The sequence below is a fragment of the Haliotis cracherodii genome, unplaced genomic scaffold (genome assembly GCF_022045235.1).
Source record: "Haliotis cracherodii isolate W230 unplaced genomic scaffold, xgHalCrac1.p SCAF_15, whole genome shotgun sequence".
Classification (NCBI taxonomy): Eukaryota; Metazoa; Mollusca; class Gastropoda; order Lepetellida; family Haliotidae; genus Haliotis; species Haliotis cracherodii.
In genome coordinates, this window is record NW_027266270.1 from 28,786,571 (window position 1) to 28,812,484 (window position 25,914).

The 25,914-nt window shown below is 41.5% G+C and overlaps 1 protein-coding gene across 1 annotated transcript; it reads right to left on the minus strand.

The window, feature by feature from the left end:
- Positions 1–782: 782 nt before the first annotated feature.
- LOC139462469 (gamma-aminobutyric acid type B receptor subunit 2-like) lies at positions 783–22,297 on the minus strand. The gene is made up of 19 exons (XM_071244220.1): positions 22,073–22,297; positions 18,876–19,013; positions 17,999–18,175; positions 14,603–14,701; positions 14,161–14,226; positions 13,703–13,819; positions 12,836–12,907; positions 11,849–12,061; positions 11,657–11,720; positions 10,603–10,686; positions 9,715–9,865; positions 8,583–8,715; positions 8,102–8,209; positions 7,078–7,200; positions 4,605–4,671; positions 3,658–3,766; positions 2,711–2,873; positions 1,699–1,839; positions 783–1,018 (listed from the first exon to the last, which is right to left on the minus strand). Exons 1-19 carry the CDS (start codon positions 22,295–22,297, stop codon positions 953–955), a joined length of 2,316 nt encoding a protein of 771 aa, XP_071100321.1. The 3' UTR covers positions 783–952.
- Positions 22,298–25,914: the final 3,617 nt, after the last annotated feature.

Below are 25,914 nucleotides of genomic sequence, written 5' to 3' on the forward strand. Positions count from 1 at the left end.
TGTTAGTCTATGTCCCCTGTTGAAGGATGCTGTGTGACTGCGATGTCATCTAGTCAAACAATCTTTGTATCTTTAAATAGTGTACAAACAACAGGACGACGGACAGCTTCAAGACAACTTAAACAATACACCACACCAAAACGCCACGACCAATCGTGTCGGGAAGATAGGGTGACCAGTGCGGCAAAACAGACAGTGAACGAACCTAGTCATTAGAACAGGTTCAGAAAATAATCTGAATGTCAACAGCCGTTCAGGCTGTACTGGATGTTAGGGAGTCGTTGAGACTATACTGGATGTGAGGGAGCTGTTCAGGATGTACTCGATGTGAGGGAGTCGTTCAGGCTGTACTGGATGTGAGGGAGTCGTTCAGGCTTTACTGGATGTGAGGGAGCTGTTCAGGCTGTGCTGGATGTGAGGGAGTCGTTCAGGTTGTACTGGATGTGAGGGAGTCGTTCAGGTAGTACTGGATGTGAGGGAGTCGTTGAGACTGTACTGGATGTGAGGGAGCTGTTCAGGCTGTACTGGATGTGAGGGAGTCGTTCAGGCTGTACTGGATGTGAGGGAGTCGTTCAAGCTTTACTGGATGTGAGGAAGCTGTTCAGGCTGTACTGGATGTGAGGGAGTCGTTCAGGCTGTACTGGATGTGAGGGAGTCGTTCAGACTGTACTGGATGTGAGGAAGCTGTTCAGGCTTTACTGGATGTGAGGGAGTCGTTCAGGCTGTACTGGATGTGAGGGAGTCGTTCAGGCCGTACTGGATGTGAGGGAGTCGTTCAGGCTGTACTTGGTGTGAGGGAGTCGTTCAGACTGTACAGGATGTGAGGGATTCGTTCAGGCCGTACTGGGTGTGAGGGAGTTGTTCAGGCTGGACTGGATGTGAGGGAGTTGTTCAGGCTGGACTGGATGTGAGGGAGGGAGCGTTCAGGCTGTACTGGATGTGAGGGAGTTGTTCAGGCTGTACTGGATGTGAGGGAGCTGTTCAGGGCTTGTTCCAGTTGCTGGATACGTGCCTCCTTCTACAAATAGCAAAATGAGTTTACATGCATGAACAAAGTGATTTGAATGAGCGATTTGATATGACCGCCCCTCTGAAATGCATTTCAGATATATCACGGTTGTCAGCTTCATGTGTGAGGGAAATCACGGATCGAAGACAATAAACGCCAAAGGTAAGGTGCTGATAATAGAGGCGGCGAATATGGGATAGTTACCAATATGAAGCGGATCCTGGCACAACTACTGGATGTAAGCCTGCACGGCGAATAGCATCGCCTTACGAAACCTTACCACCCATGGCCTCAGATAAAGGGAGTTCATCTTACACAAGTGATAAATGAAATTATCTGTCATTGGTCTGTCTCCAACAAAATCTCAAACATTCCGCTTCATTTTATCGTCACTTCGATTCGATCAAAGTGAAAACCGCCACACAACACAAATATATCAGCCTCATTGCTTAGGGCTGACTGCGAAAAAATCAGAAGACGCTAATTGGCTGAGAAGTAAGTTCTCCTGCGGAGGTGTTTACGCAGAGATGTATCGTATCGAAGTAAAAGATCCGATTTCAATGAGATGAGATTGCTGAGAATACGCTCTGTTTCTGAAACTTTATCACTTATTGCCACAGATAATGGCTACTAACCCGTATGTATTCAATTCAGTGTGAAACGTTGCAGTATCTTCCTGCAAGACATACCTCCAACAGCATGACCTCCAGTCGGGACTTTGTCTCCATCTTCTGGGTGAGGGTGTCAATGGGGACAACCTGCTTAATATCGACCCCGCTCAGCAGCTTGTTGTCGATGACGCCGTTAGGGTCCTTCCACACAGCGTGCATCTGCAACACAACGTTAGAGCCTAACTCTGCTAGCGAGCAGTTCAAACGATCTTATTTTAATGAGATTGCCAGCTTTATGAAAATGTCCGTGTTCGTAGGAATGTTGACATTTTCATAAAGCTGACAATCTCATTAAAATAAGATCGTTGTTCTCGCTGCCGCTAAATAAAGATCTGAGGACATCCCATTACGGGTCATGTCAGACCGACCTTTCGCAAACTCTGACCGACCAATGGAGTTACTAACAAGAAGTCGACATTAGCCAATCAGAAGGCAGCTTTCTCGTGCTTTACGGCCCTAATTTCAAATTGGCGACTACGCTTCGAAAAATATTTTGACAAATTCTCGCTTAAAAATTTGAAACCTGATTAAGAGAACATTCTCGTATGGCTAATATATCTAGATTGTATAGATTCAGTCGTTAAGACGGTAACTATCGTTCGGTATACCCCGTTTTAAAGTTTTCGAGGCTGCATGATGAGATATCGCATTCCGACTGTCACTTTCATGATCTGGTAAGCGACGCTCTGATTGGTCGGGTGAAAGGTCGTTCTGACGTGACCCCAAATGGGATGTCCTCAGATCTTTGTTTAGCGGTAGCGAGAACTAAGATCTGATTTTAATGAGATTGATAAAGCTGGTAGTGCGGCAGAGCCTTGAGTATGCCAACTTGACTGTTTATTAACTCAACTAGTTTTTTTAGCCTTCTGTGGAGATGCATTTCCTTCAAAGAATAAAATATGACGATTAGAGTTTTGAACTGTAAATTCCCTGTAAAGTAAAAATGCAGACCTGTTGACACCCTCTCCCCTCCAAAATTTAAGAACAGCGACTTGGTTGGTCCAACGCAACATGATTGGAACGAACTCACCTTTGGGACAAATATCAGGCTGATGGTTACGGACGTACACACGATGATGCAGATTGGAGAGATGACGTAAACAGCGGCGATGTTGTTCACCCCCAGGAGGTAGAAGACGGGAACACCAATCAGTGATACCAGGGCCACGGTGTACACACTCATTCGGCTGTACCTGCATGCAGATAACAATGTTGGGTTTAAGGCCGCTTTGACAGTATACCAGTTATATCATGGCGTATCAACTTGATGTTTGAAAAGGCCAAAGTGTTGCAGGTCCCAGACGTTTACCACTTTGTGGAAACCCACGAGCACGGGTATGGTTCTGACAAACCTAGAAACACAGTCAGGACGAATCAGATAATCCTGTCAGCATGTTGTTGACTAACACTAGTCAGCAATGTCAGAGCTAAATTATGGCTTCATGTATATAGGCGTCGCCAGACCGATTCGTTGTTAAGAACTGAGAAATGACCCACGCCGCCCGGGCACGATTGAAACACTCTCAGCCTGGTCGTCCATTGTACCTACCTGATCATCACCAGTCGGCTTTACGACAGGAAAGGGTAATGTGGCCCTATTCTGCCCCGAAATCACCATGGAGTCGTTGGAGCCAGATCAGAGGCTATACCAAATCGATATAACACCAACTATAAGTGTGGATGCAACCGGAGTCACGTAGATGTTGAACACACGTTGAACCGAGTGTGTGTGAGTTATATTTCAGTTATATCACGGCGTGTCAGTTTGATGAGCAGGAAGCCTGAATCGATGCAGGGCTTTTAAAGATTTGAAATATTCAGGGCGAATCGGGATTCGAACCCGTGATAATAAGTTTCTGGCACGCCTATGTGACGCACCTGGACACAGCGAATCCAGGCGCCTGAAACGACTGAACAAGCCCTGCCCCACACGTTGAACTGGTCTACAGATATTTTACAGATACGGGGATGACGCACCTGCTGTCATTGATAGCATCAATAGAGATGTGACGTGTCTGCCAGGTGAGAAACAGGCAAAACAGCAGTAGCAAGCCCTTGAATGCCAGAAGAACCGCCACCCAGTAACCTCGAGGAAAATACAATCCATTATTAACTATAATTATCTGGCTTGTTGAAAAAAAAATTCATCAACAATATTTAGCTGAATTTAAGTGGTGGCTATATTTCATAGTACATTTAGACTGGAGCTCATGAATTGTCCTGTATCTTTATCATTACGAAAAAACAAATCTTGGATTGGATTACGGAAATGAAAAGTTTTTGTGTTTGTGTTCCTAGGTAATATTTGATATGATCTGATATTTTGATGTATTCATGTGAATGTATACCCATACATTGAGCAGCAATCAACAGTCATCAATATCCCAGCCATACCACAGCGGCTTGTAAATGATCATGCTGACTAGAGGTTGATCAAATGTTGTTTGTTTGTTTGTTGTTTAACGCCGCACTCAGCAATATTCCAGCTATATGGCGGCGGGCTGTAAATAATAGAGTCTCGGCCAGGCAATCCAGTGACTGACATCATGAGCATCGATCTACGCAACTTGGAAACAATGACATGCATCAACTAAGTCAGCGAGCCGTACCACCCGATCCCGTTGTCGCCTCTTACGACAAAAATAGTCGCCTGTTACGGCAAGCATGGCCTGCTGATGAGCTATTCTTTACCCGGATCTTCATGGGGTCGGTTGATCACATGAGCACACCGTAGGGGGCAATGACGTCACACATTGTTGCCACCTGTCCCTTGTTGTCGGCTTTTAGACAAGATACTATGGGGATATATTGGAATGTTGGAATTGATCTGGAATGTTGTATTAAGGTGTGTTGAAATTAATGATTAGGTCACGGGACGATTTCTACTATGAACATATCGTACTTTTAGATGCGTTCACTATTACCTCCATATTTGCACGAGCAGACTTCAAGCAGTGGCTGAATCAGGCGGTCGCTATCAGATGGGTCCGACTGTGTAAGAAATGACAATGACTATTCTTGAAATGATACGGTTGTGGCATCTACTGGCTTTTAAGTGAGCAGGCCACATCACATTCATATGGTCACCCTCGGTCATTCAGAATAATGCAGACAGTACTATTTCCTACATAACGTGAAAAGCATCTTCTAATCTCTCATGCTATTCTTGACGGTTGGTAGTAACTATATCTCGTACGTCTATACAGACACGTAAAGTGTGCATTTGCAAATTGTCAGACATATGCAAATGACCTTTTTTCTTTCTTACATTGTCAATTACATAAGAATGGCTAACATGAGCGACAGGCACTGATAGGGCCGCTTTTTTTCCCAGCTGATAAGAACAGATATATATGAGCACATCAGTGACCTTCTTCCCGAGTGTGGAACCTGGGCTATGATGTAGTGGAACATCACCACATATTAGTAGGCTACTGTTTTTGTCTGCATCTCTTCCTTCACTGCGCTTCCTGAAAACATCTAATATCAGCCCTTTCGACACAGTTTAGCCTTATCTATACATTAATTGTTGTAATGCACTCACGTGTTAAAAGGAAGAAAGTAGGAGGCTGTTTTTCAATTCACACGAACGCATCTGATAACGATTTCTAAAAGATTTTCTCATCCCTAAAATAATGCAGAATCTGTGTGTCAAAAATGGCTCTTACCCAACTCGTCCTAAAGGTTCGCTAGGCCCTCTGAAAGCTGTCATTGTGAGGGACCGACCGTTTGATATTCTCTGGGCGGGGGTCGTCTTTGATTTTGTATCGAGATAAGATATTTTTTCAGCTACAGCTATTTGAAACACCTTGCAAAAATGTAATTTTGGAGGGAGGCAATTTCTATTTTTTTTCAACAGTATGAAGTATAATAATATTTTTCAAGAATTTGGGGGGAAAATTATTTTTTTAGATAAAATCCAAGCCGGCTCCCCATTCCACACCCCGATAATATCAAAGGTCGGTCTCTGACGCTTTCATCCCCATCCATGTAGTCATTTGATGACAGGTTGTCAACAGCCATTTCTATTGAACAACTCTCAATCTTCTCTGTGTAATACCCCAGTACATCGCCCTTTCTTCATTAATACTATCGCGCTATTTCTAAACTCTTTATCAGAAAGTGTACAGTTTATCAATATCTAACCATGGTTCCATGGTACGCGTGTACTGGGGAACTTCCACTTAGGGCTTCAACCTTGAAAACAGCCAAGGTTCGGCTGGCTCTGAACCTGATTAGTGTGATTATCTACGACCATATGATTTTAACTGGGAGGATGTAATGCGCATCGATAACATAATTACAGAGAAAGTAATCCTATCCATTATTGATCTTATCGAAATCGAAAGGTATTCAATAAGGATGATTTGCATGGGGCGTGTGGGATAGTGGCAGCTCATTGAGAGTACGTAATCATTACTCTGGACGACAACCTGCTTTCCACTTATTATCTGCGTGTTCGCTAACTGAAGTCACTTCAAATCAATATATACTGCACAAAAGAAGTTAAAGAACCCCTGATATTAACATTATATTACGTCCTCCAAGCTTCTATGTGAGGAAGATGGCAGGGACTTGCTGCCAGTTCCTGGCACTTCTCCTATTACTACAATCGTCACCACTAGGCACCTTCCCGTAACCTGCAAGAAGACTCGTTCCCTTTTCGATGAATGTCATGTGCGAAAATACAACAAACCAATCAGAATGCTTCGTCAAAGAATCCCTCAGAAATAATTTTTGATTTTACATGTCTTGCATCTAAAAGTATACCCAAGACACATTTTAATGTGTTCAATCATACTGTAGAATTCCGCACGTCCTATGAGCTTTAAATTGCATCTGTAATATATATAATACATGGGGAAATAATATGTGCACCATTACGCAATGAGTTGACAATTGTTTTAGGTGTGCCCGTTTGCGGTAAGACGGAACCCGGTCGCAAAAATGGCCACGCGACGAGTCGCTATTCGGCTTGTCCCGGAATAACACAAGTTGGTCACGAATGCTATTACTACAGCGACTGCCATCTTTGATTATTATTAGATGTCCTTCCTGCAACTAAGACTAGTTCTACTGTTAATACTTTACCGTTTCCTTATTTCTTTTACGCCAAAGTCGACAGAAGAGTAGCAGAATCGCGACTAGGTCAAACAAACCATGGGTGATATTGTCAACAAAAAACAACGCCAAGAGTCTGACAATCTGATTCAATAAAGTCGCCTCAAGCCTCACCACAAGCAATTGAGTGCTTGGGTCCTGTTCTAACCCGGATACTCACCATAGGAGTGCAGCTACAACAACGACTGCGAATACGACAATATTAAGATTTCTACTTCTCTTTTCCTTCACAACGGCTGCCACTACGTCGACAACGATACATGACGAGTTACCTACCTGTTCCGGCAGCTTGATGATGGAGCGGTCGAGGGGATCTTGAGTGAACCAAGTGATGAGAATTATCCCATCTATTCCCAATAGCGTCGCAATGCTGGTCACCAAGCCTAAGTCCTTAACAACCTACACACACACATATTTATAATGATTCATGATTTTCATTAGGGACCTACCATTTACTATTCTGGGAGGGGGAGGGTCTCGTTTTTTATGAAGGGAGATCCAAATCATTCATTTGCAGTTTTTTTGTTGTTTAACGCCGCAATCAGCAATATTCCAGCTATATGACGGCGGCCTGTACATAATCGAGTCTAGACCAGACAATCCAGTGATTGACATCATGAGCATTTGGGATACGATGACATGCATGAAGTCTGACCACTCGATCCCGTTAGTCGCTTCTTACGACAAGAATAGTCTTCACGGGTCTCCATTGCAGTACAAACCGAACATGACTACTTTACACTGAATACGACATGACATACCGAGTCAGGAACAAATTAAGTCAACACTATCTGATGATTGATTGACCAGCAGATGGTAAGACACTAACCGAAAGGTTCAATGTCTAGTGAATTATACCTCGCATCAGAAAATCAAAAGTTATTCGCAATGTATTATAACGCGTGGGGTATGAGTGAGTTTGTTCGAGTTCCCCGCTGATTCAAACAGTATGTTAGTTCTATCACCACATGCAGTGATATGCTGCTTGAAGGCCTTAAGTGATCTTAAGTGATCCTGGATCCGGAAGAAACATTTTTGGTTGGTTTGGTTTGTTTTTTAACGCCGCACTCTGCAATATTCCAGCTATGTGACGGTGGTGTGTAAATAACCGAGTCTGGACCAGACAATCCAGTGATTGATATCATGAGCATCGATCCAAGCAATTGGGATCGATGACTTGCATCAACCAAGTCACCGAGCCTGACCACCCGATCCCGTTAGTCGCCTCTTACGACAAGCATAGTCGCCTTTTACGGCATTACGAATTAGTTATCACTACCGAATGCTATAACGTACGTACCCGTTTGCATGCTGTTTTGTTAGCCACGATCTGATGCAGTCGCCAAGTCTTTGTGAACATCGCCCCAAACGCAATTGTAAACGCCATAGCCAACACAACCACCCGGGCCTGACAACACACAGTTAATACGGGTTCGATATCCATAGTTTAGGTATGTGTCGTAAAGGGATGGAATTTCTTTAGTATTACTTTGCACATGTCGACTTGCGGACCGGTGCATCATGTCAATGAATTAATGTGAGTTTTGATATTTCAATGTACATGTATATTTGTACTTCTGATACCTAAACTGGAGTGAGTGAGAATGGTTTTACGCCTCAACATTTCAGCAATGTCACAGTGGGGGACACCAGAAATGGGCTTCATAAATGGTCTTCGGAGTGACGAGCGAACGCTTTAACCACTATGCTACCCCACCCCGTTAAGCTGGATCTAATAAGCAACTCATATAAGTCAATGATATCGTAAACTTGAAACTCACATTACAGACAAAGCCAAGGTTGTCAGGTACGACGACTCGACCGTCCACACCATTAAGGATCAGAGCACCATAGGCCAAGATGCACCCAATTAGGATGGCATTGTTTATAGCAGGCGCGGACAGTTTGATGTAGCTGAAACACAGACACGTCATGCACATGTCAGTAGGAGAATACACATTAAAGCACATAGTACCCTTACTCAAAACACTTGACTTGAAATAATGTCTTGAAAACAGTCAAACCCACCTATTTGTGTAATATACATATCATTCTCTCATTTAAAATATTTCTCTATTCAAAATAGAAAAATGTAAGTCAGTAAATATATCAAGTGACAGTGCAAAGGGTATCATATGACTGACCTCGCCCCTACGTACTTCAACACCTGGTATATCTAGTTACAGATACAACGACCTTCACCGCCAGTGTGATCTAGTTTACCCTTGCTGCACCTGGAGAGGGCACACCCTCTTGACACATGACACCACATGTGGGACTTTCATTTGGACAATTTTGCTAATTTGTCGAAAGTCAATTGGCTGTAGCTGTTTGGACAAACAAGATGAAATTATCAATAAAGGACCATAGCAAGGTCAATAGTACATAGTTCGAAAGCCCACATTCTGATAGAACAGAAGGCCACAGTATAAATATTGAACGTCAACGCCAGAGAATAACCAGTCTTGTTTTTCTGCCGAAACAGATTTCATTGGGCCTAAAAGGCAAAATGGCGGTGAAAAGTAATTGAATGGACAGTTATATGTTACACCCTCCCCCCCCCCCCCCCTCCTCCCCCCCACACACACCACGCACCTTCCATCAGAATACAAAAATAACATAAATTACGAACTTGGCATGAGAAAAACAAAATATAAAATCAACCCAATTTCACATAATTGTGTTGCGTTGCACGAACATAGTTTTGTGTGTTGCGGAATATTCTGTGCATAAAACAAATTGTTTCTAAATAAAACACCAAAAATCATGCCTCATTATCACACTCAGAAACAACAAATGATCAATCTTGACAGCTAGTTTCTGTCGAAATATTGTTTCAGCGACATCGATGGGTTCAAGGCAAATAGGTAATTTATTCTACATTCAAAATAAGAAGTTATTGTCATTACTTACCCATGCTTCCTGTTCTTGATGTTAAAGATGAGGAACGCCACGCACACCAGGGCCCCAGTTACCCCGATACACACAAACGCAAGAAGAGCCCCGTGTGGTAAGTGATGTGTCCGTCTCTCGCGCGAGAATCCGTCTTTTGGAATGCCACCCCCTGGACCAAAGCAATTTCAAACTCAGTATTCCGCCGTTACGTCTTTTCATAGTCATGACACTACTCTCCATAAATATTTTATCATAAAATGTCTCGTATGGTATAAAGATCACCTTTTATGTTTTGGAATAAAAAGAAACACATCGATATTGCAGTTATTATCCCAAAGGCCAGGTTTATCAAACATTATCCCAGTTTATAGATGTAAGTCTGATGTCAATTTCAGATGATCAAATGACAGCTGGCATAATTATTGTGCATGGATATGTACATTCCATTCTAAGATATACACATGTACACTGCAGTCATAAACCAGAAGGGCAAGTTTGATCCAACCTATCAAATGTTATCAGAGTGTTCGCAAAATAGTTAGCCCTTCGGTTTCTAAAAGAGATATTTTTTTGTCAAAAGAAAATAGCAGTTTTATATTTTGATTATCCCGAGGAAACGAGGGCTAAAATTGAGAGAAGAATATTTCGGAACTTAAATTAGAAATGTGACCGCCCGTGTGCATTTTACAAACACTGTTACCCATATTCACAGTTTACCTATTAAGTACCAGGCCCCCGTTCCTCAAAGCGATCTTAGCGCTACGATGATCGTAACCCTATGTTAAAGTATGGGACTTACGATCACCTTAGCGCTAAGATCGCTTTCAGGAACGGGGCCCTGGGTATTATGTTACTTGTGTTTGTAAGTTAGACATATACATGTCTCAGTAAATAGATACTACTCACCTCTCCACTTGATGGGAGTGTCGTCATACAGCGTCAGTTTCTTATCAAATGGACAGTACTTCCCTATCAGCTTCCTTTCATCTCCTGGTGTCAGTAGTAATACATTAAAATCGAATTTGGGGGATCATTTAACAAATATAATAAATGAAAACTGAATTAATCGCCTTGGGTTGCGTTTGATATTTTCCTAATAAATCTCCTAAAAAATAATAAATACTTAGCTGTCATTTCAACCAAACAAGGGACGGAAGAATCCGCACAAATAATTTGACCCAACCAACGCCATTGAAATCATTGTTTTGGACTGCGTTTGAGATTTTGCAACTTCAGTTTTACTCTCAGATTCACCTGTGTTGTTTTAGTCACATAGTTATTGAGTCACATAGTCCATAGGGTAAAAAACGTCGTCGGCAAACAATTATAAATAACAAGAACATAAACTAAAGGGCATTGGAGTGACTATTTCATATCTATTGCAACAGCCCAGGCATCCTCAATTTCGAGAAGAAATAATAGGGTTGGTAGAAAACAAATTACGACTGAAAGACAGCGTCTACCCTTTGCAGTACTTATCAGTCTGTTATATTTCATACGTCTCATAATTATATACAACGTGATACCATCCTCCGAATTCCTTATATTACAGAACCAAAGTCGTAAATATATAATTATAAACACTGAAGTACTGGTACTTGTATAAACAATCACCTGATCCTTGAGAGAAGATGTTTTCTGATTAATACCATCAGCGTTGGCTTTGACCAGACATTCGGATTCAGCAACATTGGCAAAACATGATTATATTAATGCAAGATGGGGTATGATTATATTTCAAAAGTGCGTGGTTGCACGTGTGAAGTAGAAGCCGTCAAATGATTCCCACTACCATTACAAATATTATTATCATACCCCAGAATAATGTGATCTGATTGGTCCAAGTGATCTTGGTAAAATACTGTGTAACCCGCCTTGGAGGGTAATAAATTTCTCTGCACGTGCATTTCTGAGAGGCAGAATAACGACTATTGCTCATGGAGGTGTTGTAAAGCCTCACCTTGTATCTGCGTGATTGAAGTGTGTCCCTTTCTGTTCCCTTTGGCGTCATATCCTATTTTGCCCTGCAACAATACCATGAGTACAAATATTAGAATTCTAATCAATACATAAACAATCTATATACTGATTTTCATAAAAACGGATAAATGTCGATTAGTCTCCAATACGAGATATTTGACTTCATACGTACCGTAAGTCCATAGAACACGAGATCCGACATGATGCGCGAAAACGTACGCACATACGTTTCGTTCTTGTAACAGAAGGTCTCGAGAGTTACGCCTTCTTTAGCCGCTTGGTCGAGAGTCAAAGCGAGGCTCATCGCTCCATCGAAGGCGTAGCTTGCATACTTATCGTAATAGGATGACTTCTGGCGTATGTATGCTTCGAAATCAGTCGGATTCTGTTGAGAAAAATGTAAACGTGAAACATTTGAAAATAGGCCCGAACAATGCTTAATGAAGGAATAATTAAAGTTTCTAATGATGTAGTGTATAACCAAGTCCCAATCTAATTAAAATCAGATCTTAGTTCTCGCTACCGCTAAACAAAGATCTGAAGACATCCCATTAGGGGTCACGTCAGAACGACCTTTCATCCGAGCAATCAGAGCATCGCTTACCAGATTATGAAAGTGACAGTCGGAATGTGATTTCTAATCATGCAACCTCGACAACTTTAACATGGGTTATTCCGAACGATAGTTACCGGTTTAACGACTGAATCCTTATAATCTAGATAATCTATTAGCCATTCCAGAATGGTTTTTTTTGTTCAGTTTTCAAATTTGTAATCGAGAATTTGTCAAAATATGTTTAGAGGCGTAGTCGACAATTTGAAATAAGTGCTGTAAAGCACGAGAAAGCTGCCTTCTGATTGGTCATTCCACTGGTCGGTCAAAGTTCGCACAATGAGATTGAACCAAGTCCTTAGAACATTACAATTGTTTCATTTTCCCCGAAATACGTCATCATATATAAGAAAACCAACCTGCAGTCCTCACACTTGTATTGTATCTTTGATGGTTGTATTGTATCAGATTAGAAAGTTGGAATGTTATAGTCTTTGTTATGAAATGAGATACTATCACATCAAAATACTGTGTATAGTAATACATTACGTCACTAGAAAAGTCTCTTGTTGTGTAATTATGAATATCCCTCCGCGCAAGCCTTACCACGTCAAATGCTTCCTGTGTTCCTACATCGCTGTGCATGAAGTCCATCATTATCATTCCATCAGTGATCTCCTGCATAAGATAAGCATTACAAGTAGAATGGGATCGAGGTATCAATGTCAAAAGAGTGAGTGAGTGAGTGGGTTTAACGCCGCTTTTAACAGTATTACAGTTATATCACGGCGTGTCAGCTTAATGTGGGAGGAAAGCCCGAAGTGATGCAGGTCTCAGACGTTTACCACTTCGGTGAAACCCACGAGCACGGGTATGGTGCTGACAAACCTAGAAACATAATAGGGGCGAACCGGGATTCGAACCCACAATCATAGGTTTCTGGCGTGCCCAAGGGACGCAACTCTGCACAGCGAATCGCGGCGCCTTAGACGACTGGGCCACCCGTGCCCCCCAATGTCAAAAGAGGGATGGGGAGAAAACGGATATTTTAGTGTTTACCAGGAAAACTACCAACTGTAGGTGAACTCGTGTCTATAAACCTCTTCTTAACACATCATTCTCCATATATCCATACCTTCTTCTACTAAATGTGGTCGGAAGAGAAATAATATCAATTCTGTAATTTTAAAAATCGTTGTCCTCATGGAACAAACAAGAAATTGTTATTCAATATTAATGTATTTGATGCGGGTAACTGTATTTTGGACCGTGCGATTTTACAGTGTTTCGGCGCGTGTTTTCATCCAAGTAACGTTTTGAAGACGTTTGTAAAGCTTAGCTCAAAACCAATTTTTAAGTGTTTATTTTCTTCTGCACGGCATTTTACATCAAACGATGTGTGCTCTTTACATCAGTAACTCTGACTTTTGAGCATACACCTCTTCTTTGTTTAACTGTGGTGCACCATCTCACCTTGAGCTCCTGGGTTGAGCAGGTGCAGGGGATGGAGGGGTTGTCCCACCAGCTGCCGGCCTCCCATCCTAGCATCACCCACACATACTTCTTCCCGCACATTCCGCGTGCGTATGCCTGGAGGAATATTGCATTAAATTCGGACAAATCCGATCTCAAGGACAAAGAAAGATTGATCACAATAAATTAAACGTTTGATCTTCTGAACATCGTCAACTGTTTTATAGCTAGTTATTTTCATGTCATGTACAGGTTACTACTAAATGTAGGTACACATTTATCTCTGTTTAAGAGTAAAAACGATGGACGTAAGGGCATTATAATATTATTTTCTTCTTTAGTATCAGCTTTCCTGCCGATTGATGTTGGCACATTGATTTCAGGATCAATATGGTTAATTATTTCATGTAACAGTTTAGGAAATGTAAATATTGTAAATTCTAACAGTTGAGACTTACCTCACAGAAGACCTGCTTGGCTTTGTTGACGGGTATGTTGGCCACGATAACCCTGGCATCATGTTGCTTCAAGCAAACATTCAATTCAGTGCGGGTATTCATGAGCAAACATTCAATTCAGTGCGGGTATTTATAAGCAAACATTCAATTCAGTGCGGGTATTTAAGTATAACATCTCTGTAAAATTCCTATTCGTTATAAATTATCAATCTGGGAACATAGAAAAACAACTAAATTATACTGTAGCAATTTCATTAGCACTTGCATTGCTCATTATTTATCACAATACAGTACACATCCTTGGTTACAGCTGGCATTTACTTACTACATGTATATGCAAAATTACGTGTAAATATGTTAACGGTAATCACCCATTTTTTCACTTATGCATATATAATTAGAATGAGCGAACGAGAAACGTCCAGAGTCGAGTGCAGCCTACCTTGAGTTTGTCGAGAGAAGCACCGGTGTCGGTGATACATTCAGACGCCACAATCTCATTACCGCCAGCTTTCCATAGATCCACGAAGTGATCCTTCGCCTGGTTCAACAATATACATATAGGATGCGGTTGCGTGATTTCTAGGACAGGTGGTCTGTGCCAAATTACATTAAGCTACATGCTACCTTCATAATTCAGCATTGGATTTTGCTTTTTTCAAACTGCCTTTATGCAACATGGTATATTACATATACCTTTGACCAACATTCGAAACTACAACCTATTTCTTGACAGACGTGATTATGCCTGGAGCAATATGACGTTCTTCTGCTTAACATCTGCTTCAATTTTGTCGCGCGGACAATTCACCAACGTTCTGCTTTATCAATGTTTTTTAATATCATTTCCTTGACATGAAACTTTCTATGGATAACAGCTGTCTTTTTTTACAAATAAGGACGATGTTATCCAGCCTGTTGTTTGTAAAGCAGTTTTATCCATAAAAGTGTCAAGGATTATGTTCCTGAAACTTCCAAATGGCCATCAACGATATGTATATATTTCCACTTGGTACAGTAAAAGGGGATTGATAAACAGGCATAGCCAATATAAATATCTCTCTTTAAGTACGAAGAACAATCAGGCAAGGGCAGGCATTACTGAAGTTATCTGAGTAAGAGCAACCCTATGATCAAGTGGATAGAGTGTCGGTGTCGGAGAGCGGTAGGTCGGTGGATCGATCCCTGGCCGCGTTATACCAAAATATGTTCTAAGATGGCTCTCGGCATTAGGGGATAAAACAAACAAGTACCGGTCTGCTCGGTGAGTACTGTGTCTGAATACGGTGACCGTGTTTAATATACAGCGACGTGGTCACTATTAAACTGGCATTACTCCGGACTTGTACAAGCACGCACGCACGCAGCTATATAAATGCAATAATCTTGAACGTGACGATAAACCCCATTTCCACTCCCCACGTTATGAGCGAGTGGGTGTGTGAATTTGTCACCGCTGATAACTGTATTTCAGTTTCATGAAGACGGAAATCCCGAAGTGATGCCGGTCTCAGACGTTTACCACTTTGGTGATACCCACGAATAGGGGTATGAAACTGTCAAACCAACAATCACAATCAGGGCGATTCTGGGATTAGAAACAAGTGTTTATTGCAAGTTTCCATCCCCTAACAGATCTAATTGTCACACGGAAATATTTCACCGAAACTAATGAGTGAGTGAGTGAGTATGTTTTACGCCGCTTTTAGCAATATGCCAGCAATTTCATGGCTGGTAACCCGAGGAAATGGGCTTCACACTTTGTACCTATGTGGGGAATCGAACCTGGGTCTTCGGCGTGACGAGAGACTGCTTTAACAAGGTTACCTCGACGCCCATCATTGAAAATTAGTCAGCAGTAGTCACATTCTTTAATACTTACTGGACTATAATAATTTCGACTTAGAGGTAACAGCCCTATTTTATATTGTACTGTTTCATTTAGTGATATCGTTTTATGGTTGTATGCTAGTTTTAAACATTAATCTGTGATATTCTACTAATTATACTGTCCATCGATGACAGGTTTTATTTAGTTTGAATATAAGTATTAAAAATGTATAACTTCTCGTCACGATATGGCTGAAATACTGCCGATGTGACGTAAAGCATTAACTCACTCACTCACTCACTTAGTGGTAACATGATGCCATTAATCAATTCACATTTATCATATTCATACAACTGCTGCATACTGCTGCTATGTGTCACGTTTGCCGATAATCATCGCTCAAAGCAAGCTAATGTATCATCAACGGATGGTGTTTTCACGGTTAATTAAGTTTTTACTTGTCCTATACATAGTGTTTATTACTATCGATGGCCACGAAGCAAGACACAAGAATCATGTGAAACACTGCAGGCGGTGTCTACATTACTAATGAGAAAGGTATCATCATATTTCATACCCGTGTCATCCAGTCATTCACCGCGTCACGGGGGTGATTACAATCTCAGATCCGCGGTAGTAATACATGTATCATTCATGTTTTGCTTGCAATATATCAACGTCACATCATGGGTTCAAATGAAAAACATAAAATAACATTGCTTGTAAAAGCTACGTAAATAATGAGGATATACTGGATATAATTAACGTTAAATCAAATACGTATATCTTGGTAAGGCAAATGTATATCAATAACCAGTCAATATTTTCTGATATCATCTGTATGATGTGAGATAGTGTTTTTGACAAAAACTATGTTAATATCTTTGATAGGCATTTATAAGTTGGAGTACGAAATAAGGATAAGATTTATGGATGAACAACTTCTTTATTACAATTAAGAGCGACGTTTCGGTGTAGGTTATATTACCGTTATCAAGCAATTATTAACGATGTTAATATTTGAATCATTTATGTTATATAGCATATAATGAGCTTTATGAAAATGGTATAGCCATACCTATTAATTTCGTTGGAACTTGTCACACTGTACTAAATTAAGCCTCTACTACCTGAAATGTTTAGAATGACCTAGAGGATCCCGTATTAGAATAAGTCTCCAGTAACCTATGCCTGACATACGAGGAGGCAAAATGGAACGGGTGTCAAAACTCTTGCGTGTCCTCGTACGGCGTGGGACGTTAAACACACATATCGATCACTGTATGTGTGTTTGTTGTTTAACGCTTCACTCGACAATATTCCAGCTATATGACGGTGGTCTGTAAATAATCGAGTCTGGATTAGACAATCCAGTGATTGACATCATGAGCATCGATCCACGCAAATGGAATACGATAACATGCATCAACCAAGTCAGCGAGCCTGACAACCCGATCCCGTTAGTCGCCTCTTGCGACAAGCATAGTCGCCTTACACGGCAAGCATGGGTTGCTGAAGACCTATTCTACCCCGGGTCTTCATGGGTACAAGGAATAAAATGCCATGTGAGAATATTGACTTTCCCCACTTCTATCATGTCATATTTGAATGATACAATAATGCAATCGACAGTTATACAGTGATAAGGTCTCAGCATGCATTTCCTTATATGTGTCATTATTGCATGATGTTTTTCACGATACTCGTACATTTCTGGCCTTAACAAAGAAACCATGACATGAGGTTCTCATTGAATAATTTTAATTATTTTTCGTCCGCCCATGTGGTCATCTGAAAATTTCGCTTTTTGTTTTGTTTGTGATATAACTGATACTGTTCAAAGCGGCGTTAAACCAACCCTTTCTGTGCTGGCGATTGGTACTCACTAAAATATGTTCTACTTTAGGTGAACGGTATTCTGACACTCAACACAATGTAATGGACGCTCACCGAATGATGCACAATTTTTATTCATGGCTATAGATGATGACATCAGCGAGTTCTTACCGTTGAATAAATCTTATACTTGTCATCTTCGTACAGACAGGCCACGCGTTTCCATTCGAAATGTTGGAACAGAGCCACCTTGGCTGGGTTGAACACTTGATCTGGTCCCAGAGTTCGGTAGAAGTAGGGGAAACGGGTTCGGCAGTTGAGGTCCGGTGTCCGAGCTCCGAATGACATCTGGTGGTAAATTGGCAAAATGATTCACACCAAGAAGTAAATACACAGATGGTTTCAAGGGACCATAATAATCGATGGTAGTTTGTTACTGACACGAACAATGACGTTATGACACCGCAAGCAGGGTGTTCTGAGCTGAAGAAACGTCCAGTCGAGGATGAGGTCATATCAATCATGTCCCAACCAGGACCTCCGTTCATCGTTGTGCTGTGCGTATTGGTGTATAATCCAAACGTTTATTTGTTCAGATATATCACCTGCAAAAATGCTTTGGGTTTGGTACGGGCAGACTTTGCTTGACAGTATTTCAAAACTGAAGCCGATGTTTTATGAAACCATTTAATCTAGGTCATATCTGAGAAACATTCAACATACCCACTGAACATGTAAAAGCGTTCGCCATTGACAAACGTGGGATTGTTGTTACCATCTCAAAGGGGCTGTCGGATCTCGACAAAGGGGCTGTCGGATCTCACGCAGAGGGGTACCGGAGTAAAATATCTGATATGAATGAGATTCGATTCACAGCCAGAAGTAATCCTGATTTCGGCTACAGGGTCACCATGTACTTCACCTTTTTGTGAATAATCAAATTTACCCCTCCAGAACCGTTAATGACATTGGAAACTACATTTACATGTCGCCATTTCAGATCAGAAACTAAATGTCTATAGCATTTGCTTCATTAGTTCAAACTCACCTGCAGTAAATTCCAGGCGGTGGCAGCTTCAGCAACATGTGCCGCCATCTTGGGCATGACCGGTCCAAGCAGCATCAGCTTCTTCGGCGGGGTTTGAATGAGGTCGAACAGGAGCTTCATGCTCACGGTGTTGCTGCCCTGTGAATAACAGTAAACTGTCACTGAGTGAGTGGAGTTTGAGGTGAGGTGAAATAGGGTTTAAAGTCTATTGTAATTACATAGCGACATGCATGCATACACGTGTGTGTGGCCACGCCAACTTGCTCTTGTATTCTCTTAATACCGAGCTCCAGGTAGGGTGACAAGTTCCATTTGTAACGTCTTTTGATTTGACGCGGCAGGGGATCGAACCACCGACCTCCCGCTCTCTGGGCAGACGCTTTATCCATAAGACCACTAAGTCGGCGGAATGGAATTAGGTCGCACTATTGATGACGTTTCTCGAGCAACAGCACCTCATTCCAAATCCTGCGTTAAGTACTTATTTTACAAGTGAAAAAAGCAATGAGTTCTGTGCACCTATTCTGACCCGGAATCCCAAAATGGGTATATCAAAACGTTAGACATGACATCAAGACATAGACACCACTGGATACTGCACGTTCTTTATTACATAAGCAGAAGTATGAATCCATCGCCACAGCATCATGATTATGAGCTTGAGTGAGTGAGTGAGTTTAACCCCGCTTTTAACAGTATTACAGTTATATCGCGGTGTGTCAGCTTAATGTGGGAGGAAAGCCCGAAGTGATGCAGGTCTCAGACGTTTACCATTTCGGTGAAACCCACAAGCACGGGTATGGTGCTGACAAACCTAGAAACATAATCGGGGCGAACATATCATAGGTTTCTGGCGCGCCGAAGGGACGCAACTCTCCTGAGAGAATCGCTGCGCCTTAGACGATCGGGCCATCCGTGACCCCTATGAGCTTGATGTAACAAGAATGCGTGTTTTTGTTAGAATAACCTGTACTCGATTTTCGTCGGTGTCATTCACGAAATTTAACGTGAGATTCTTATTTTCGTCAACTATTTCAAAACTTTTAAAAAGTTCTCGTGTATAATTTTCCGATGCGTTTACAGTGAGAATATCCGTAAAACTGTTAAGAGTGTTTTATTTAAAGTGACACATGGTTCACACACGACATCGCGTATACTTATTATGAAGGGTCACAAGCAGTATACATCGTCAAGGGTCGTGTAGCTCACCTGTAAAATGTAGTTGAGCTTTGGATATACATGTAGTTTAAATTAATATCCCATGACAGCAGTGCTACGATAATCAGAGATGCAAAACCCCATGCACCACTGCATTGATAGCGAAGTAAAGGTTGTAGAATGGTAAAGAGTAACCTCGAACATATGATCGTACAATCAGGATGCACAATGGTTGCTGATAGACGATTGCACCAAGTAGCAGAACGATATTATATACAGATAAACAATACATGTTATATTTCATCCTCCGCGTATTTTGAAGCAACTTTCGTTCATTTGTATTTCATTGTTCTTTAGAACACAAATATACAATGGAGCGAAAGAATGTATCTTATCGCCAACTTATAGAGCTTGAGTTTCAACAGAGCAAAGTTTTTGACATACGAGTTTTCAATGGAAGAACGAACAACCAGAATAAACACAAATATTACTAAAAATATCTTCTATATTTTGTCGGTAAATCCTTATGCATATTATAAATCTAAACTCCGCACAAAATTCTGTTTTAGTCATTAAAAATCCCTTGATTATTGTTATTGTCACATCGATCTTTATCGTCGGCGGTATAAGAACACTTTTCATTCTGATAATATTTGTTTCATGAATTTTCGATTTTTATGTTTGGCGGATTCGGAAACCAAGCAAAAGAAAATGTAAGGCCTCGAGTAAACGTTTCTTTTCTCCGTTACCCAATTATCCATTTGAACAACTTCAGTCGTTTTCATTTCTTTCTACGGCTAGATTTTATTTATCTCTCTGTATATAATTCCAATAAGAATAGGTAAGTGCTTATTGAGTTCAGTTGAGGACACACTATGACATGTTGTCATTGTGGCACAACAAAGTAGACACAAGTCTTGATCACATGATCATTGTGTGTGTGTGTGTGTGTGTGTGTGTGTGTGTGTGTGTGTGTGTGTGTGTGTGCGTGTGCGTACCTGCGTCTGCGTGTGTGACATCCAAACAAGGTTACCCAGGGTCGTTACAATTTCACTTTTATAGAGCTATCTTAGCATATGTGTGTGTGACTTCTTGTACTAGTCCGGACTACTGCCGATTTTATAGTGCAAAGCCCACTGAGATACCCAGCCGCAGTTTAACATGAATACTACACTCAGACGCAGCATACTGAATCCGAGGCGACTAGTCCCTGTTTTAGCCCCTTAACGCCGAGCGCCGGGTAGAGTGACAACACGTACCATCTGTTAACGTATTTTGGTGTGGCGCGGCGGCGGGGATCGAACCCGCTCCCCGGGCGATCTACTACTAGACCGCGGAGGCAGTAAGTTCAGTCAAGATAAAGTCGTTCTTATAAAAGGAGATACACGTAAGATAAACATTTATGCGTCTGGGCCCACATGCACGAAGGGATCTTAGCGCTACGACAATCGTAAGCCTTAGTTAAAGAATGGTAGTTACAATCATCTTAGCGCCGAGACCGCTTTGTGCAAGCGGGCCCTCGGCACCTCGTGGGGATCTGGGTAAGAACTAGTGACCCGAACGGCGTGGCTTGTCTGGACCATACATGATTATATACCAGCTACCGTGGAAGAGTTGGAACAGTTCTGACCGTGGCGTAAAACAACACACAAACAAACGTCAGCAATGCATGTTGAAGTCTCAATGGCTGGTACGAAATGAACGTTTATGCTTGTGTGTTACAAGGTACGAGAAGAAACGCTAATGTGTATACCAACCAAACGCGAATGCCTGCCTATGGGATAATAGAACCAATCCCAGCTGCTCTCTCATTTGGTGCCGTCATTATTGCTCGTATAAATCAGGTCGGGCGTGGTTTAACATACAGTGTTTATTTGCTTGAAAATCGATAAAAATTGTTCAGGTGGTGGTCAACGTTTCGCGGCATCGCACCCGAACGGCGTGGCTTGTCTGGACCATACATGATTATATACCAGCTACCGTGGAAGAGTTGGAACAGTTCTGACCGTGGCGTAAAACAACACACAAACAAATCTTACCTGTGTGTCGTTCCACACCAACACAATCTCGTGGTCGGGGAGGATGTCCGATCTATTGTTGACCATGTCAATGGCATACTGGACGGCGGGAAGGGTTGTCTGTCCCTCATTCGAGTTCGGTCCAGTCATTGGGAAAAAGCCGCCAATGTAAAGAGGAGTTTTCTCCGCAAATGCCAGTGTCAGCATGAAGCAGACGAAAACTCGCAAAGTGCCGCTTGTTCCCATTTCCCCGGAAAGCAATATAACTTTAGATTATATCAGAAGCATTACTTTTTAAGTAAACAAAATGGCACGAAATTCAGCTTTTCCGTCGTGTACGTCAGCAATGCATGTTGAAGTCTCAATGGCTGGTACGAAATGAACGTTTATGCTTGTGTGTTACAAGGTACGAGAAGAAACGCTAATGTGTATACCAACCAAACGCGAATGCCTGCCTATGGGATAATAGAACCAATCCCAGCTGCTCTCTCATTTGGTGCCGTCATTATTGCTCGTATAAATCAGGTCGGGCGTGGTTTAACATACAGTGTTTTGACGCGTTGTCATAATGATGCCGACTCCGAAATATGAATTCCGTGTTCAGGTGAGATGCAGTGCGTCCGAAACCAGTGTGACGCGGTCACATAAGCTCCGCCCTCCCATGAATATTGTAGACTTAAGATCATTGTAGGTTTAAGGGTACAACATACGTCCTTGGGGCGTGTACCTAGATACTCTTTATGTTCATATTCGTATTACAATGTTCACGTGCTACGTTATTTATTATTACCGATTCCGCATCTTATGATTACAAAATCTTTGAAACGCTTAACGAACGTCAACACGCCCTGTAATTAACTTTCGCTTATCTGTTTTCTTTCTCGGGGGATCATTATTTTCATTGATCCGTACATATATGCGAAACGGGTTTCATTTTCAGAATGAGTAAACATATAATTAAGCATAGTTCATAAGGAACAAGAATAATATTATTTTGTCAATTTGTTTTGTACGAAGAAAGTAAACGTTGTGCCTTATCGCCTGGGGCGTAACTAGGAATATTTAAATTGGTAGCACATGCATGCTGCATAGCTTGACATAGGATTGCCCGATCTTTACTATGTTGCCTAGAAAACTTGAGTACTTTATAAGGCCATTTTAATTGTTTTTGAATAAGCAAATATCAGATCAAACACAAGTAGTGTGTTATGTTACATGACACATGCTTACAGACACAAATTCAAGGCGAACCAAACACAAGTAGATTCCAGTAATAATGCCTCCAATATTGATGCCACATTGATAAATTGCAAAATTGTAAGGTAACAGTTGAGATTCGAACCGAAGTTAGGCACCTTGTCTTCTCAAAGGTGTGCATTGAGTTTGAACGATTTCAGGTCGCTCAGATATTTAAGGTATCGGGTGATCAGGCTCGCTGACTTGGTTGATGCATGCCATCGTATGCTCATGATGTCAATCACTGGATTGTCTGATCCAGACTCGATTGTTTACAGACCGGCGTCACATATGGCTTGGATATTGCTGAGGGCAGTGTTAATCAAAAAAGAAAAGAAAAAGAGTTACCTTAGAACCAGTACTTAATACATAAACTAAAATCCATAGGGAAACCAGAAGAACTGGCCATTGCGAGATTCCATAAATGCAATATATGTTTATAATCGTGTTGAGGAAACTATATTCCAACTATAATATTCTCACTGTGGCTTAAAGCTAAATCAGTGAAATCAACCTTACAATACGACATGCCAAGTGTGTGAGAGTGGGCCATATTTCATAGCAATCTTATTAATTTAGAAAGTGCAAATATGAAAATTGTGTTTTCTTTTCAATTTTTGGGGAATGGGTGGTAAACAGTGTAAACACTTGCTTTTTGTGCTACCCGGTAGATATGCCACTGATCGCATCAAATATAATGGCAACTCTGTATGTTATAAAATAGATTTGATACTGATTTGACATGGTAATTTATTAATATCTTAGGGGCGAGTTAAACGTTCGATGACGAATAAATAGAATATTTCCTCAAGTTTTGAGGCATACCTGTCACACACCCTAACACGTTTGTTCGAAAATGATGAAGCTATTTTCAGAAAGTGTGAGTTGAGTTTAACGTCGCTTTCAACGGCATTCATGGGGAGAAGAAAGTCCGAAGTGATGCAGGTTGTTAGACGTTTACGACTTATGTGAAACTCACGGATGCGGTGCTGACAAACCTAGAAACGTAATAGGCCGAATTTTCAGAGGGAAAAACCCCAAACAAATCAAAGTACCATTGCATTAATTTTATCAAGACCTAGCACCCAGAAGTTGTTGACCAACACCAACACACCAGGCATAGAAGTGGTTTTTTTAAAACTGTCGGTGTCTTTCTTGCATTTCATCTCGTTTAATTGGTTGTTATTCATTGATTTGAAACGTGAAACTACAAGAGACGTTGAACAGAAAGCTCCCAATCCACTAAGGAATATTTTCATCAGGCTCCGAACTCTTGTACTGCCCACTTTGTTGGCCCGTTTGCATAATCATGTCGATGGAAGGCAATGTCGGTTTTGTTTACTTATCAAATCATACAAAAGATACAGGTCATATTATGCTGGTGCTAAAACACTGTGTCGACAAGACAATATTCGTTGAAATGTGATGCACAACGATAAGTAATGATTAATTGCTGCATGTTGTCGCTGCACCTACTGTCCCAGGCATGGTCATCAGATATCCTCGTTGCAATCCGTTTTGAGTCTGATGTTTGAGTAATTGTTTGTTGTTTACGCAGCATGCACTCAGCAACGCGACGACTGAATGTAAATAATCGAGTCTGGACCCGTGATCGATATTGTGAGCACCGATCCGCGCTTTCGAGGTACGAGGACACGCTATCAACGAGGTCACTTAGTCTGACCAACCGATCAACTAGGTCGCCTCTTACGAAGGTGGCTGGTGGCCTGTTCTTACCGGGAATCCCAATGGGGTCTTTTGTGTAATCACATGATTGGCAGACAATGCAGAAATCATCAATATTCCAGGTGTAGCAGGTAGGTCAGTAGTTGATATTACAAGCCACGTGTCACACCACGTGGTTAACCCGCTTTGAACAATATTTCAGTTACATCATGGGGTGTCAGCTTGACGTGGTAACTAATCCCCAAGTGGTGTAGGTACGATGACAGTCGATGAACCAAGACTCAATGCTTTAACACCAGGTATGTGGGCTCTAGGACAAGCAACAGATACACGGTGACCTATTCAAACGCTGGTGACCATGTGTAAAATACAATCAGAACTATGTCAGCAATTATATTAATTTGATCATTTGGGGGCTCATGCATGCAAAGTTTCAGCTTCGTAAGTGTAGGCCTTGTGGTTTAGAGTTTGTTTGTTTGTTGTTTTACGCCGCACTCAGCAATATTCCAGTTACATGACGGATGTCAGTAAATACTCGAGTCTGGACCAGACAATTCAGTGATTGACAACATGCGCATCGATCCACGCAATTGAGACATGTATCAACCAAGGCAGCGAGCCTGACCACCCGACCTTGTGGTTTAGAGAACCATGGAACACCTAAACCTTTATGAAAATGAACGGCAATGGACCTTGGCAAAACTCACTAAAACCCTCTTTGTTACAATCTCATTCCATCTGTAGTCCTAAAATCCATGTTGATCAAGGAAAGGAAAACAAATTGCTATTCTTCATCCAGGGATGCTACTTGGTTGTCTCGGAGAGCCAGATGGAATTTCAGGCTTAAATGTTATCACTATACGTTCATGTTAATTTGCATCGCTGTCATCTAAACATAAAAACACAAAACACATAAGAATAGATTCTTTATTTGTTCTACA